Genomic DNA, 16,672 nt, shown 5'->3' with positions numbered 1-16,672 from the left:
ATTTGGCCAACATCTCCCCATTCTCCCCACCCCCCAGACTTTGGTAAACATCATTCTGCTTTCTGACTCTATGAGTTTGATTGTTTTATATTCCACATATAAATGAGAACACGTGGTATTTGTTTTTCTGTGCCTGGCTTATTTCACTTAGTATAATGTTCTACAGGTTCATCCATGTTGTCACAAAGGACAGAATTTCCCTCTTTTTACTTTTTAGGGCTGAATAGTATTATCCCATTATATATATATATAGGTATATATATATCACATTTTCTTTATCCATTCATCTACTGATGAACACTTAGGTTGATTCCACATCTTGACTATTGTGAACATTGCTGTAACAAACAAGAGAGTGCAGATATTTCAAATCCTTTGGATATATACTCAGAAGTGGGATTGGTGGATCATATGGTATCATATGGTAATTCTATTTTTCATTTTTTTTGGAGGAATCTCCATACTGTCTCCATAGTGGCTATGCTAATTTACATTCCTATCAACAGTATACAAGGGTTTTCTTTACATCCTTATCACCAACACTTATTACCTTTCATCTTTTTTTTTTTTTTTTTTCCCAGATAGGATCTCGCTCTGTCTCCTAGACTGGAGAGCAGTGGCATAATCATGGCTCACTGCAGCCTTGACCTCTTGGGCTCAAATGATCCTCCCACCTCAGCCTCCTGAGTAGTTGGGACCACAGGCTCATGCCACAATGCCTGGCTAATTTTTAAAATTGTTTTTTGTAGAGACAGGGTCTAACTATGTTGCCAGGCTGGTCTTGAACTCCTGGGCTCAAGTGATCCTCCCACCGTGGCCGCCGAAAGTGCTGGGATTATGGGCATGAGCCACTACGCCCAGCCTCATCTTTTTGATAATAGCCATTCTGACAGGTGTGAGGTGATATCTCATTGTGATTTTAGTTTGCACTTCTCTGATGATTAATGATATTGAGCATTTTTTCACATAGCTGTTGAGCACATATGTGTCTTCTTTTGGATTACTCTTTATTTTTGAATGAAGGCAAATTCAGTACAGACCTTACTTTGATTCCTTTGTAAGTACAGATGCTCCTTGACTTATGATGGGGTTACATCCTGGTTAAACTCATTGTAATTTGAAAATACAGTAAATTGAAAATGCTTTTAATACACTGAACCTACCAAACATCATAAGCTTAGCATACCCTACCTTAAACATGCTCAGAACAGTTATATTAGCCCACAATTGGGCAAAATCATCTAACACAAAGCCTATTTTACAATAAAGTGTTGAATATTTCATGTAATTTATTGAATACTGTACTGAAAGTGAAAACTATATGGTTGTATGGTACTTGAATTATGGTTTCTACTGAATGCATATTGCTTTTGCATCACTGTAAAGCTGAAAAATCATACGTGGAGCCATTGTTAGTGTAGAGTAATTGTTAGTGTAGGAAAGACCACAGTATCCTGTCTTTGAATGGCGTGTGTTTATTTTAAGCTCATGTGGTATTTTTCCAATCATATTTACGTGAAATTTTGTGAGTATGTGTCTGGAAGCACTACACCTAAGTTTAGCCAAGTAAATGAGAATTTTCCTTCTGTTGAAGTAAAGGAGCCTCAGTTTGTGCTTTGTATTGGAATCTGCCACAGGCACTGTTGGCTTCCAGTCTGCAGTGGGAAAATAAGACTCAAAAATTTGAAGTTTTCTAACTAGTCAAATAACCTAAATGATTTTATATGGTGTCAGAGCTGTTTTAAAAAACAAGGCTCGCGAGTTAGTTTATAATTTAAGAAACAAATTCTACTTCATATAATACATTCTATAGATTAAAGGAACAATAAATGTTGTTTCATAAACTTTAAGTCATCATGCGCTTTGAGTGGATGTTACTTTCTTAAGAGATTAAACAAAAACCTTGAAATTAACATTACATCTCTCTGGAAGCTCTTCTGAATAAACATAATAAAAGAAAGAACCCGTATAAATTTAAACTTAATTAAGAACTTTTCCTCACTTTTTACTTTCTAGTGTCCTCCTCCTTATCTTATGGGGAAAGGACATTTCGACAAAACAATTACACTCCACAAAATTCCTTACTAAGTACAATTGTAATGTATGTTTATTTAGCTATGATCAGTCTAGAAAATTAAAGCTATAATTTCTGGTTTCCACAGTGCCTTCAACAGATTTTCATCTGCATTATTTCTACCCTGGTCTAAGCCACCGTCATCTCTCAGTGGGTTCTCATTCTAGGTTTCTGTCTGCCTTCTCTGTTTCCACTGTCACCCCCACCCATCCTTTTCAACATAGCAATCAGAATCATAGCAATTAGGCCTAAAATGTAAACCAGATTGTGCCATTTCTCTCTTTAAAACTTCTCACTGTGCTCAGAATAAGTTCCAAATTCCTTACTTTGACCTAAAAAGCTTTATGTGATCTGGCCTACCTCTCTGATTTCATTTCCTACCACTCTCTCCTCCATAACCCCACTCCAGCACTCTTTCTGTTCCTTACATTCATTCATTCAAAGGCCTACCTAAGGTCTTCGTGTAGCTCTGGAATGTGCTGGACTTATATCTTCATATGGCTCACTTTTCGTTGTCATTCAGGTCTCATCACAACTGTTACTTTCCCTGAAGCCCTCTCTCTAAGCCCTCTATTTAATGAAGCCTGTGTCTACTTTTAACCACTCAATCACTTACACTTATTCTGTTTCATTTATATTTATTACTACCGGAAATTATCTTTTTTTTTTTTTTTTTTTTTGAGATGGGGTTTTACGCTGTTGCCCAGGCTGAAGTGCAGTGGCCTGATCACACCTCACTGCAGCCTCGACCGCCTATGGCTCAGGTGATCCTCCCACCTCAGCCACCTGAGTAGCTGGGACCATAGGCATGTGCCACCATGCCTGGCTAATTTTTGTATTTTTTGTAGAGATGGGGTTTCGCCATCTTGCCTAGGTTGGTCTCAAACTCCTGGGTTCAAGTGATCCACCTGCCTTGGCATGAGCCATCATGCCCGGCCACCTACCTGAAATTATCTTGATAATTTACTTGTTTCAGGTTTACTGTCTTCTTCCCTATGAAAGTAAGGGCCTTGTAAATCTGTTCATTGCTATAAATGAATGTGTGCTAACTGCACCAAAGACAAAGCACCCAGCTCAATGCACAAATGAATCAAAAAGAGATCTTGCCCTCAGGGATCTTGAGGTCTACTGGAAAAGATAAAACACATAGATAGAAACAACATTGGAGAAGGAAGAGATGGCATCCACCTATAGGAAATCCAGGCCAGCTTTGGGGAAAAGGTGGCTTTTAATTAGAAAGATGGGCATTTTGGCATTTTCTATTTCTTTCAATGTTCTCTTTGTCCTGTTTTGTTAGACAAACGTGACACCTAACTGCTTAACTAACTCCCCTTTCCAAAAGATGTTGGCGCTGAAACTGATTTTTTGTTGGTTTGTTTGTTTTTGAGATGGAGTCTGGCTCTGTTGCCCAGGCTACAGTGCAATGGCAGGATCTCGGTTCACTGCAACCTCCGCCTCCTGGGTTCAAGTGATTCTTCTGCCTCAGCCTGCCAAGTAGCTGGGATTACAGGTGCCCACCACTATGTCCAGCTAATTTTTGTATTTTTAGTAGAGATAGGGTTTCACCCTATGTTAGTCAGGCTGGTCTTGAACTCCTGAGGTGATCCGCCCACCTCAGCCTCCCAAAGTGTTGGGATTACAGGCGTGAGCCACTGCGCCTGGCTGAAACTGATTTTTAATGTTGCTGTTGTTCTCTGTATTTGGGTTGGATTCATTTGGTCATTTGCAGGTAAGTGCATCTATGGGTAAAAATGCATGTTTAAGTGAGAAACACAGTAATACTGATTTTAAACAATAAATTAGTTTATTTAAGTGAAATAAAAATTTCCATGTTATTGCTTTTGTAATTGAGCATACTTTAGCATTGGCATACAAACTGGCACATAACCTAGGCAAATAAAAACACTAACAAAATATAAAGTACAATAGAACATTAATACTGAATTTGGCTAGGCTATTAATATTGGACTACATTACATATATTATTTCCATTATATGAGTAAATATAAACATTTTCTAAGCCAGCGAAAGATTTTGTGGATCAGAATTTTAACAACTCAAGATGATTTTATTATAATAATCTGTTGGAAAAAAAAAACAGGACACATTTTCTTACATTCTGTATAGAAGGCGCATATTTGTTCTATCTGTCCACTCCCCCTTTTCCCCACTGTCTGCCACCTCAATAGTTGAGAATGACTTCATCTAAATCATGACGGTTTGATTTATTGTTACTAGAAATTCAGTTTTCCATGAAACTAGTGAGAATATAAATATAAACAAAATCTAACATTTCCCCCTCCTTTTGTCTTGCTTTGGCACAAAGCCATGAATAACTCCAGGGCACTACTCACATAGACTCTGCATTGCACCACCATGAGGCATCCCTGATTGTACAAAGAAGTAACTAAGTATGGGTCACTTTCAAAAATGGGAAATTTATACCTCCATTCTGAAGTTTTCTACTTAAAAGAGTGGGATTTTTTTTTGTTTTTTGTTTTGTTTTTTTTTTTGAGACGGCTGGAGTGCAATGGCATGATCTCGGCTCACCGCAACCTCCGCCTCCCGAGTTCAAGCGATTCTCCTGCCTCAGGCTCTTGAGTAGCTGGGATTACAGGCATGCGCCACCACGCCCAGCTAATTTTGTATTTTTAGTAGAGATGGGGTTTCTCCATGTTGATCAGGCTGGTCTCGAACTCCCGACCTCAGGTGATCCACCTGCCTCGGCCTCCCAAAGTGCTAGGATTACAGGTGTGAGCCACTGCGCCCGGCCAAGAGTGGGTTTTTTGAAACAGAGCCTCGCTGCAACGCCTAGGCTGGAGTGCAATGGTGCAATCTTGGCTCGCTGCAACCTCTGCTTCCCCGGTTCAAGTGATTCTTCCACCTCAGCCTCCTGAGTAGCTGGGATTACAGGTAGCTCCTACCATGCTGGGCTAATTTTGGTAGTTTTAATAGAGACGGGGTTTCACCATATTGGCCAGGCTGGTCTTGAACTCCTTACCTCAAGTGATCCGCCTGCCTTGACCTCCCAAAGTGCTGGGATTACAGGCCTAAGCCTCTGCGCCCGGTCAGGAGTGGGTTTACGTAACTGTCATTAGAAACATTAGGCACAATATTATGAAACAAAACAAACTTTCCACCTTGCTAAAAAAAAAAAAAAAAAAATTATTAGAAGGAAATCAATGCAGTGGACACGTGGCAGACAATGTGGGTTGCTTACCCAAAAGCTAATGTCCTCTCCCTATATTTACTAAGAGACCCCTTCCCCCAAGTTTTGTCCCTATATTGTGCAGCTGAAGAAGCAGGGCCCCCTTCAGAGTACCAGAGGTGATGTTGGAGGAGTAATAGGATATTTCATTACCCTTGGCAAAGATTTATTTAGTAAAGTAAATTCGGGAAACTGTGGCCAAGAAGCTGGAGGAGAAGACTTCCTGGAGGCCTTTGGGGGAAAGGCTTCCTTGACCTACAAAAAGGAAATGAGGAAAGGAAATATCCTCTTCTCTCCTTTCAGTCTTTAGACATTATTGTGTGAGGATGTGATACTTGGAGCTTCTGCAGCCATCTTGGGACTGAACTTGTAAGTTTCCATAGTGAAACATATTGATATGTTTTGGCTATTTGTCTGCTCCAAATCTCATGTTGAATGTGATCCCCAGTATTGGAGGTGGGGCCTGGTGGGAACTGTTTGGATCATGGGGACAGGACGGATCCCTCACGTATGGCTTAGTGCTGTCTTCTTGGCGATGAGTGAGTTCACACCAGACCTGGTTGTTTAAAAGTGTGTGGCACCTCCACCCTCTCTTGCTCCCACTTTCACCATGTGATGTGCCTGCCACTGCTGTGCCTTTCACCATGAGTGAATCCTACCTGAGGCCTCACCAGGAAGCCAAGCAGATACCAGCGCCATGCTTGTACAGCCTGCAGAACTGTGAGCGAACTAAACCTCTTTTCTTTATAAATTACCCAGCCTCAGGTATTTCTTTATAATGACACAAAAATAGCCTAACACACATAGCTATCTCTATCTCTATAGATTAGACAGAGATAGCTCAAAGAAACCTTGGAGATCATCAAATTCAATTGCCTCATTTATTTTTATTATTTTTGTTCCATGTTGTTTGGCTTATTAATATTCCCTAATGGAAATCACAACTATTAAACCAATCATTAGGTTTGGAAAGTAGTGATAAACATGGATACAATATGATGATTTAATTAGGCGCCATTTTAGAGACAGAGCTTATGACATGACCCCTTTATGTAATAATTGCCAAAATAATATCCTACTAGAATTAATTCAATAGCATGGGTAGCTTATTTCTAGAATATTTAAAAAACTGAACCAAAGCTTACTAAGATGGGTGAATTTAATATGATGTTTTTAGCTTTGTCACAGATAGTACAATTTAGCACAAACTAAAATAAAAATGTACTGTTTGCTCTATGCTGCACCCTATATTATCACATAGCTTGACTCAAATTACTTGACTCAATAGCTTCATACAATTCTCACAACAGCTCAGGTAAATACTGTCATCAAACCCATTTTGTGGATGAGGAAATTGAGGATAGGCAAGGTTAAATAACTTGCTTAAGATCACAGAGCTACTAAGTAGAAAGGCTGGGATTTGCAGTCTGACACAAAAGCTCAAGCTCTGAACCACTGCAGTTTTCTGCCCAAGAATGAATATAACTTATTGATGGTTGAGGCATGTGGCAAACACTGTTGGATGCCTACTTAGCAACTATTTCCCCTTTTCTCTCCATCAGAACACTCATTTTGTTTAGGGATGACTTGTGATCAATTTAATGAACTGTGGCAAATCCTCTCTTTTTGCCAGTGACTGGTCTGATGTTGCATGTGACCATTTTCTGGACAATAAGGAAGATTCTAAAGTCTGGGAAATATTTTTCTCTTTCATAAAAATGGTGGACAGCACTTCCTTTTCTTCCCTTCCTGCTCTGTGCAATGACCTCTGTGGATGTGATGTCTGGAGCTATGGCAGTCACATTGCAATTAAGAGGTGACGGCTGCTAACACACATGTGAGGGCAGAGAGCAAACACAAAAAAGAGCTTGGGTCCTTGATGACATGATTGTGCTGCTCAACTAACCCTGAAACTATCTGCACTTGAAACTTATATTAAAGATATAATAAATGACCTCATGTTTAAAGCTACTGTCAAATATTCTGTTCCTTGAGGCCAAAGGCATTCTAACAGATGCAATCTAGACAGAGAAAGATGTTTTCTCAGAGTTTCAGCAAAAACAGATGATGTGTAGGTTATGAAGATTTTATCCAGGAATCCATTAGTATAGGTAGTAGTTTAGAAAAAAAAAATACTCCAAGCTTCGTCTCAGATATGGGTAAATCTGAGCCACCCACATGGTGTCTGTGCTGAATATTTTCCCCTCAGATGCACTGTTTCCTTTTCTGAAACTGACTGATATGAACTATATCAAAAGCCTCCCTTGCCCTCTGGCTTCTGGTTGGACTTGGCCATTGACCTACACCACCAGGAGACTGGAGGTGGGTGGTGAGTTAGATATAAATCCCCCAGGTCCTTTGCTGGATGTTTACTTAGGCTGACTGCATCCGTTGACTGAAGGTCAGACTCCTGTCAGGTGGCCCTCTGTGTCTGGATTTTTCGGCAACTGTTCTTTCCCCTGATTGGACAGATCTGGGAGTTGTAGCCTCAGGGTTCCAGGCTTCTCTTGTGGTTTCCCACACCCTGCCCACATCTTTGCAAAATGCCATTTGTTTCCTGCCAGGACCCTGACTGATACAATGATGTCAACCAAATCACTGCAGCTATTGAAGTTTGGTCCAGTCTATCCGAGGTGTGGTGAGATTCTGTGGAGTTAAATAAGGGCTTTCACCTACTATTGAAGGGAGACAGGAGACTACACAAATAAATGGCATGCTGCAGAAGTGAAACAAAGATCATAGCTCAGAGAAAACATTTTCCACTTGAGGGCAAGAAATCAGAGAAAGCTACCTGGAAGAGCTGGCATTTGGGATGATGACGGATAGGAGTTTTAAAAGAGATGGTTTGAAGGGCATTCCAAAGACAGGGAAGAGTGTGAGTCAAGCCGGGGAAGAGAGAAAGCTTTAGTGAAGTTTTCGAAAAATTAGAGCTGGAAGGGATCTACGGTGTCTTTTATTTGATGTTCGTTCTCCCTTCACCTCCTTTAACTGAGATTTGGCCAAGGTCAAACAGCAAGTCAGTAGCACGTCAAGACTCCAACCAGGTCTGCTGGCTACCAGGCTAGTTCTTAATAATCCACCTCTACCTCCACCCCGCCCCCTCACGTCAGGCAGTCTGCTTACTTCTCAGTCTCTCCCACTAGACTGTAACCTCCTCAATAGCGGGGCTTCTTCACCCTTGAATCCCAGTACCTAGCACAATATCTAACACAAAATCGTCATCGTCATCATCATCATCATCAGCAGCAGCAGCTACCAAACTTTAAGAGGGATCCACACACTGCCAGGCACTATGCAGTTATTTTGTACATCTTCCGGAATCTTCACTTTTCATTGAGGACGCTGCGGCTCAGAGAGGTTGTCTAATTTTTCTGAGGTCACACAGCAGTTAAATGCCGGACTCTATTTTATAATATCTTTCATCAACCGGACTCCGAAGCCCTGCCTCAATGGGCGTTCATTCAACATTTGTTGAATGAACGAATGAACAAGAAATATCCACTCAATGCAAGCTATCGGCTGTAACAGGCCACCCTAGAGGCCCCGGAACCTTGGCAGGGTCAGGACTCCGCACGTTGTCTTCCATTCTAAGCACACCGGCCCCTCTCAGCGCCCCGCACAGACTCGGAGGCTCCGCCTGCGTCTCCGCCTAACTCGCCGGCCACGCCCCCACTTCGGGGAGTTCGGTCACTCTCGGATTCGCGTTTTCCTCGGCTCCAGCAGCCGCGCAGAGGGCCTCTCCCGGCCCTGCGACCTGAAGCCCATTCCACTCCCCTGCCCCTCCTCTGCGCCCTCCCTCACTCTCCAAACTTCTTTCCACCCTCTCTAAACTTCAGTCATTCTAGTGCCCGCCTCCTCCACTCGCACCGACCAACCAGTGGTCCTCATTCTCGTTGGCGGTCCGCCCCCTGCCCGCCGGGGGCCAATCCCTGGCGCGAGAGTCCGGGGCCGGGGCTCGTTCCCAAGCGCCGGGCCTGTGACGGCAGCGCGCCGGGCGCCGCGCGGCAGGAGGGGGCGGGGCTCTGGATGAGGGATGGGCGAGGGCGGGGGGAAGGGAAAAGGGAGGAGGAGGAGGTTGCGGCGGGTTTGAAAGCGGCAGTTTCCTGGCAGCTTGGGCAGGCGTTGGTCTCCGCGCTACAGCTCCGCAGCGGGCACGATCGATCCCGCGACGGGTCTACGCGCGCTTCTGCGCGCCCCCGACGGATTTTTCCCGTTCCCGGCTCTTCCCCCTTCACCTCACCGCCCCCCCGCCTCAGCCTTTCCCGCCGCTCGGGCGCTGCGCCCGGGGACCAGCCGGCGGCAGTGACCCCGCCCGAAGCCCCTTTTGGAACCGCCTGGGGACAATTCCCTTTTCCTTTCTTCAGCCTAACCTGCGCTGGCCCTCGCGGAGTCTGGTCAGCCCCGGGGAGCGCAGCTGGGAGGGGCGTCCAAGAGGCGTCTCGGAGCCTTTACTAGTCTGGGAGCGGCCGGGCCCCCAGCGGGCTGTGGTCACCGGGTGGGGGCCGGAGCGGCGAGGCCCCCCTGACCCGGCTGCGCGGGCCGCCCAGGGCCCCCGGGCTGAGACGGGGCCGGAGCGGCGCCCCGGCCGCCCGCGCGGGGTCTCCCCCATGGTGCAGCGGGGTTCGGGATGTCGAAGACGCTGAAGAAGAAGAAGCACTGGCTCAGCAAGGTGCAGGAGTGCGCCGTGTCCTGGGCCGGGCCCCCGGGCGACTTCGGCGCGGAGATCCGCGGTGGCGCGGAGCGTGGCGAGTTCCCCTACCTGGGGCGGCTCCGCGAGGAGCCCGGCGGGGGCACCTGCTGCGTCGTCTCCGGCAAGGCGCCCAGCCCAGGCGATGTGCTGCTGGAGGTAAACGGGACGCCTGTCAGCGGGCTCACCAACCGGGACACCCTGGCTGTCATCCGCCACTTCCGCGAGCCCATCCGTCTCAAGACTGTGAAACCAGGTACGCCGGCCCTGCGTATCTGCCGCGGGGTGTTGGGTACAGGGGCGCCAGGGTGGGCGTCCTGGGAGCGACGGCACCTCCCCACCGCGTATGGTCCGGGGTAATCTTAGACCTCTAGGGTGTGCCTGACTCCTTGACGAGGGGGAGGGGTGGCGTTGGTGAGTCCCATTTTGCCGATGGGAAAACTGAGCTCTGGCTTGGCGAGGTTGCCCTGCTAGCTGTGTTAGCTGTCACAGAATTGCGACTAGAAGCTGAGTTTCCTATATTTGTAGCTCCATCTCCCCCCGCAGACAAGAGTTGTTGACTAGAGAAGGCCAGCCTTTTCCGCTCTCTGTTGTGCAAAAAGGTCCTTAGGATTGTAGCATTTTCTTTGGAACGATCTTACGCATCTTCTAACAGGGAAAAAGGGTCTTTACTATAGAAGTACTTGGTGCCAAGGTTACCACCTAGTGTACCTGGAAGGGCTTAGCTGCTTCGGTGTTTCTTGCACACTAGCAGACATCTCGGAGCTGTCAGCCTAACTCTGTCAGTCCAGGTGGTTCAGGTGTCTGAGTACCGATGAGGGTACAATATGTGATATGTGGCCGACTGGTGTGTTCTTGCAGGGAGCTGTTGAAGAGAGTCTGGGTTTTGAAGGAAGACTTAGGTGCCTAGCGGAGTGAAAGCTTCTGTAACGCTTTTGATTTTACAGAATTTTGTTCAAGTGGTGGGTTAAAGGAGGCTCTTTTGCCCTGGTATCTTTTATGCTAGTAAAATTTGCTGCAAAGCACGTTACGTTTATGGCATACTCGTCAGTTTCAAAGCATTGATCAGAGACAGCATACAGTGAGATCTGATAGTATGTAGTAGTTCTTATGAATTTGTTATAGACAGCATTGTTGGTTTTGTTTCAGCATAGATAGAATGTGATTCTGTCGTCTTAGATGTTTGTGGGAGAGAGAATGGTGATTGTAACGTTATTAGAAACCAAACTGTTTTTCCTGAATGTGCTCTACTGAGTATACGGTGCATCAAAATATAATGGGCTGCTTAATTGTTACCTGGGCTAGGTAGCAGTCCACCCTTGATGGCAAAATGCTAGAAAATTCTGGAGAAAATTTTAATATGTTATCTCCTTCTCATTTCTTTCTCAGCAGCTCGCTTTGGAAATATTAATATATCTTTAATAGTCCTTGAGCTTAATGGGGCTTGATGGTTTGTGGTGCGGTTTACATATGTCTGTGTATTGTGGATATATATACACACAGACTCACATGCTCCTAAGATCATAATTAAGATTTTCTTTCTATAGCCTATTCCATCGTATTCATTTTAAATGTATGGGTTTATGTAGTGAGGTTTTCTTTTTATTGTTGTTAATTTTTTAAAACTTTGGCAGACTTTAAACAGCTTTTTCTGTATAGTTTTGAGAATTTGTAAAATTTTTTCTTAACGCTAACTTTTACAGTGTGTGAAAGGCAGAGGAAAGACTTTTGGGGCTGTAATTCAGCCAGTCACGCACTGTTGTGTAATGTGCAAAAGACTATATAGACAGCATTTACTAGTCTAGGTGCCAAATCTTAGTTCAAATCCCATGAGTCAGTGAATAATGAGAACATCTGCATCATTGCTTTGTGTTTTGTTTTGAGTAGTTGGGGCAAAGATGAAAATATAACGTATTTTTAGAAATTTTAAAGTTGATATATTGACATGGAAGCTGGTGTATTCTAAATTATTGTGATTTTTTTTTTAGAAGACCGAAGAGATGGCTATTTCACATTAGTCTAATCTACCTGTTATACATTTTCTCAACCTTTGTATTATATTTAACAATAATTCAAGATTTATAGTATTAGTCATATTAACTGTGTTAGATAAGCATCCTATGCCCCATATGTAGTTGACATTATTAGAGTAATACAGTTTTACCCTCTTGACAGCCATAGACACTGTTCTATTTTAAAGATTTAGCCAAAATAAAGGGAATAACATATTAATGGTCGCAGAACATTTTGTAGTCATTAGTAGTAAAGTTCTGAATACTACACTTATTTTTTAAAGAGACACTTTGAGTCAGTAATTTCTCAAGATATCATTATGTCTGTGTTATCTGAGATTAATATTGTTTCTAAGCAGGTTGTAATTTAAAAATTTTAATCTCTTTTAAAAATAGTATTCTTAGCTTCTTAATAGCCTCATGTTAGGTATTATATTAAATGGCTTTCTTAAATGGCTTTGCTTAAAAGCAACATTTGTTATAAAATAGCAAGATTTCTACAGGTTAAACACAAGACTTTAAATACTAGAAGTCAAGAACTTGAAGAGGTTATCTGTAGAACTTTGAGTTTGATTAAAAACAAACATTATTTTCAGAAGAGACGAAGATTCTTTATTGTTGTGATTCATTTTGGAAAGGGTGAAAATAGAGTAAGGAAATTTAAAAAGAAACTTGCCATAAACATTGTTTTATTTTTTTCCCTTTTCTCTAAACTTTGTGACAGAAATTGATTTTTCAAGTTAATAAGGTATTGTAAAGTGTACTTAGCACTCTGTTGTCTTGACTAGTTGCTTTTTATTAAACCATATTCATAACATGACATTTAGAGACTAGCACAGTGAAAGAGTAAAATTTAACTATTTCTGTAAGATGTAATACTAATTGGAAATGATCTCGTATTGTCTTCTGAGAAAGTCCATGGCAGAAGGATAAGCTGGGTTGTAGGACATGGCTTTTGTAGTGCTGATTCTTCCTAGCCTTCTTTTCACTTAGGTGCTAAGGGTCGCCCTCCCAAAGCCTGTACCAAAAGCCAGGTGACTTAACATCTTTCTGGCACCTACTGTCTTTAGCTGTGATTTTTTCCCCCCTTTTTGGGTTATAATCTTTAATAGAGAATTGAAGGTTACTCTTTAAAATGCGGTTTCTAATCTAAAACTTTTCCTGAATCAATTAGGTAATTTCTTACTGTTTTAGTATTAGTGTAGTACTTAGTAGTCAGTACTTTGCCTGCTTCTAGAAGAATCATTGGTTTCACCTGTTGCTTGGCCCACTTAGTTACCTGTTTCTTAATTATGACCCTGTTGTTTGTTTTTCTGCAAAGAGAAAAGTTATCATTTGAGTTTGAACTTTGTCTTTGCCCAGTAGTAAAGTTGAACTTTGGACCCCTGGTGAAATTGTTCTGTGATATAGTACTATGACTAGGTTTAGTTTCTTTGATTTTACTATACAGTATATACTCTTAAACCATTTCTCTCCTGGTTAATATACAAGTAGTTAATTTTGTTCTAAAATTCCCCAGACTCTAATTGTGCAGAGTTTTATGCTTCTTCATACACCTTTAAGCTCGTATTTCAGCAGTTTGCTTTCAGTAAATTTCGGTAAATTATGTGTATTTTATTCCAGAGATTAAGTATTGGTACAATAAATACATGAAATCATTGTCTACTGCCATATCATGCACACATTACATTCAACTACCCTAAGCAAGTAGTGTATCCAGGGATGAAAATCATAGGAAACAATGTTATAGTTTGTTTAAATAAAAACCAAGGTGAAACAGTTCCTGGGTAATGTTAAATGTAGGTAAAAGTCTTCACTGCTGACTCTTTGGGACATCCAATTTGTAAGGGAGTTTTATTAAAATGGGCTAATTTCCTAGATATACACTTCCTGTTGGTGAAGAAACATTACTGGATGCTTTAAAATAAGAAATATTTGTGTTATTTAAATAAAAATAACGCTGTGCCTTTCTTCTCTATTGAATCTTTTTGTTAGTTTTGTTTTGTTTATTTGTTTAGTGGGTAATTTGGGATTTTTGATGAGTTTTGTTGAGGTGGTTATAATATTTGAAGACGGGAAAGGTAAGAGAATTTAGAGTTAATTGTTAGCCTCCCAGGTTTACAATACATTTCTTCGTACGTTTTTTATAACAAGAAAATCTAGAGACCTAGAGAGTGTTTTAGAAACAACAGAAAAAGAAGCAAGCCAAGCCCCCTTTGCTAGGGAAAGTAGCATTACATTTTGATAAACCTTAAAGTCGAAAATTTCCTACTATTTCAGATTTTGATAGATTTTTTTCTTTTTTCTTTTCTTTTCCCCCTGCACCCCCCCCCCCACCAAAGCTCTTAATAACTCAAGGGTTCAGGTTTTGGATTCTGTTCATTGACACCTTCAATTCATATGAGTAATAGGCTTACACCTTAGCGATTGCAAACTGATTTGCTTGCGTGATATTTGGTGACTCTTATTATATCATTAACATCTTTGTACTTAAAAACATTTTCTCTCCATCATTTTCTAGGAGTATTACATCCAAATATCTCAGTATGTATATATGTGTGTGTATATATACGTATGCATATATGCATATATGCATACGTGTATATACACAAACTTTTGTTAACTCTTCTCATATATCATTTTCTAGTATATCATTTTGGGTACTTTATTGATCCTGCCCTTACCCCCAGACTTTTTAAAAAATTTAGTTTATAAAGCTTTATTTTCCTAGGTTGAGGCATTTTAACAATTCTTTAATTTCTTGCTATCTTACTGGTACAAACAAATACTTAACATTTGGCCATTTGATTTTTAGATGATTTTAAATTTTGTTCAGTTTATTGCTAAAACTGATTTTCATATAATATAACTCTGTGTTCCTGGGACGTATACATTATTTTTCCTCTGAGATCCTGGGATATACTTTACAAAACCTTTTGTTATGAGAGACAAATTTTCGTGATTTTTTTTTTTTTCTGCTAATTTATGTAAACTGGCAGCAAAACAAATCTTCTAAATTCATTCAAGTGTCTGACTTATGAAGTCAGTGCCTAATCTTCTCAAGTGATAGTTTCATATGGTCTTTACTGTGTAACCCCTAAGTGCTTTGTAATTTTTGGGGGGACTTAGTGTTTTGGGAGTATATTGAAAGAGAATCTTGTTTTAATGGGTTACTTTAATATTATTTACCAATTTCAAAATCTGTGAATGTCAGGGTTTTGTGTGTGTGTGTGTGTGTGTGTGTGTGTGTGTGATTTGACAAAAGATAAGTGTTTTGCTATTGAAGACTAGAACTGTTTTGCCTTTAATAAGGTATTTTTTGTCTTCTGAAATTTTGAGAAATAATTTTCTTGAAATATTACATTTTGGTAGACAGAATGAATGCCCTGAATTTAAAACTATTGCCAAAAGTATGAGTTTCAGAAACTTAGAAGCTGGTGTTACGAGACATGTTTGTAGGGAAAGAGGCAAATCCATTCATTGCTCTTCTAGCTAATTTTGCTAACAAAATATCTTGTTATTATTTTGTTTTTGAAGAACAACTATTATTCAGAATGTTTTCCAAGAAAAGATGCTTATTTTATTTAATACAGAAAAAATAAGAAGTCCTATTACTGGCATACATTCATTCCCTCAGCAAGCACTTAGTGGTACACCCATCAAGTGCCAGCATGGAGCTAGCACTGGCGATATAAACATGAGTCAGAAGTTGTGTGTCTTCAAGAAGCTGGCAATTTAGTAGGAGCTTAGTGACTCATTGGTAAGGAATACCTATAGTAAGGGTTTTGCCTTTTTCACTTTTCTGCCAGTGTTTAAAACTCTTTAGGTAGGTCTTAGTATGAATTTTGGTGAAAACGAGACTAATTAACTGGCTGCATAGTGTGCTATTCAAAAAAGTGGTGGAGCTGCATTTTAGAAAGGATTTGGGTTCTCAAGTCATTTCACAAAGAGGGAAATCAAATATAAGCAAAACTGTCTTTTCAAAAAGTCCGTAAATTGTTCATAAAATACTATATTGTACTGTTTGTAGGATGAGTCCTACTTGCCACTTTTCCACCCATGTTGGAACCAATTGCAGTTTTTTGGTCGAATACCAGATGAAGTAATTTACTTGCATTAAAAAATATATGTTTTACAAAAAAATCTTTTAATTCTAAGAAATTATCCTCATCTAGGTATGTATAGTGAATTTATGGATGTTAAATGTGTACATGAAGTGAAAGAACGATTTCTTTTCTTTTTTTCTTTTTTCTTTTTTAATATCTTGGTAGGATCCACACCATCTGCCCTTGTTTTCTGACTTGAGTGGTTGAGGAATGAATTGTGAATAATTTTGAACTTACTTTGGTTTTGAAAGATGACAGGTTTTGGTTGAGTGGAATTAGGATCTTTCCAGTAGTAGGTAAGAAGCAGAGGAGGAGAAAAACACAGGGTAAAAACATTCCATACAGAAAGGTTTACAGTGTGGTCCATCTCAATAATGTTGTGTGTGTTTGTGTATAAAAAACTTTATTTTGTACAAGGGCACAAAATCCACATTGTAGAATAATTGGAAAATAGAGGGACGATCATATTAATTGTTTAAATGGCTAGGTAGTTCCATTATGAATAGTCTTCCATAAGTTTTTTTTTTTTAATGTGTTATCTCCTCAAGATGATGCTGTAAGATGCTTAATGCTATTTCTGCCTTC

The 16,672-nt window shown here is 40.9% G+C and overlaps 1 protein-coding gene across 3 annotated transcripts in view; it reads left to right on the top strand.

Annotated features, from left to right (window-relative positions):
* The first annotated feature begins 9,343 nt into the window (after positions 1 to 9,343).
* The window catches only part of LOC105479169 (membrane associated guanylate kinase, WW and PDZ domain containing 3), a 298,113-nt gene continuing 290,784 nt past the window's right edge, over positions 9,344 to 16,672 (top strand). For 2 of the 3 annotated variants that reach the window (XM_071090681.1, XM_011737024.3), the window contains exon 1: positions 9,344 to 10,225. In XM_071090681.1, coding sequence (XP_070946782.1) covers positions 9,910 to 10,225 — 316 coding nt within the window. In that variant the 5' untranslated portion in view covers positions 9,344 to 9,909. The remainder of the gene's footprint in view (positions 10,226 to 16,672) is intronic. The other variant, XM_011737023.3, reaches the window with a different exon arrangement.

The sequence above is a fragment of the Macaca nemestrina genome, chromosome 1, assembly GCF_043159975.1.
Source record: "Macaca nemestrina isolate mMacNem1 chromosome 1, mMacNem.hap1, whole genome shotgun sequence".
NCBI classification, from domain to species: Eukaryota; Metazoa; Chordata; class Mammalia; order Primates; family Cercopithecidae; genus Macaca; species Macaca nemestrina.
The sequence above is the reverse complement of the archived record's forward strand: the minus strand, read 5'-3'. Positions and strand labels throughout refer to the sequence as shown.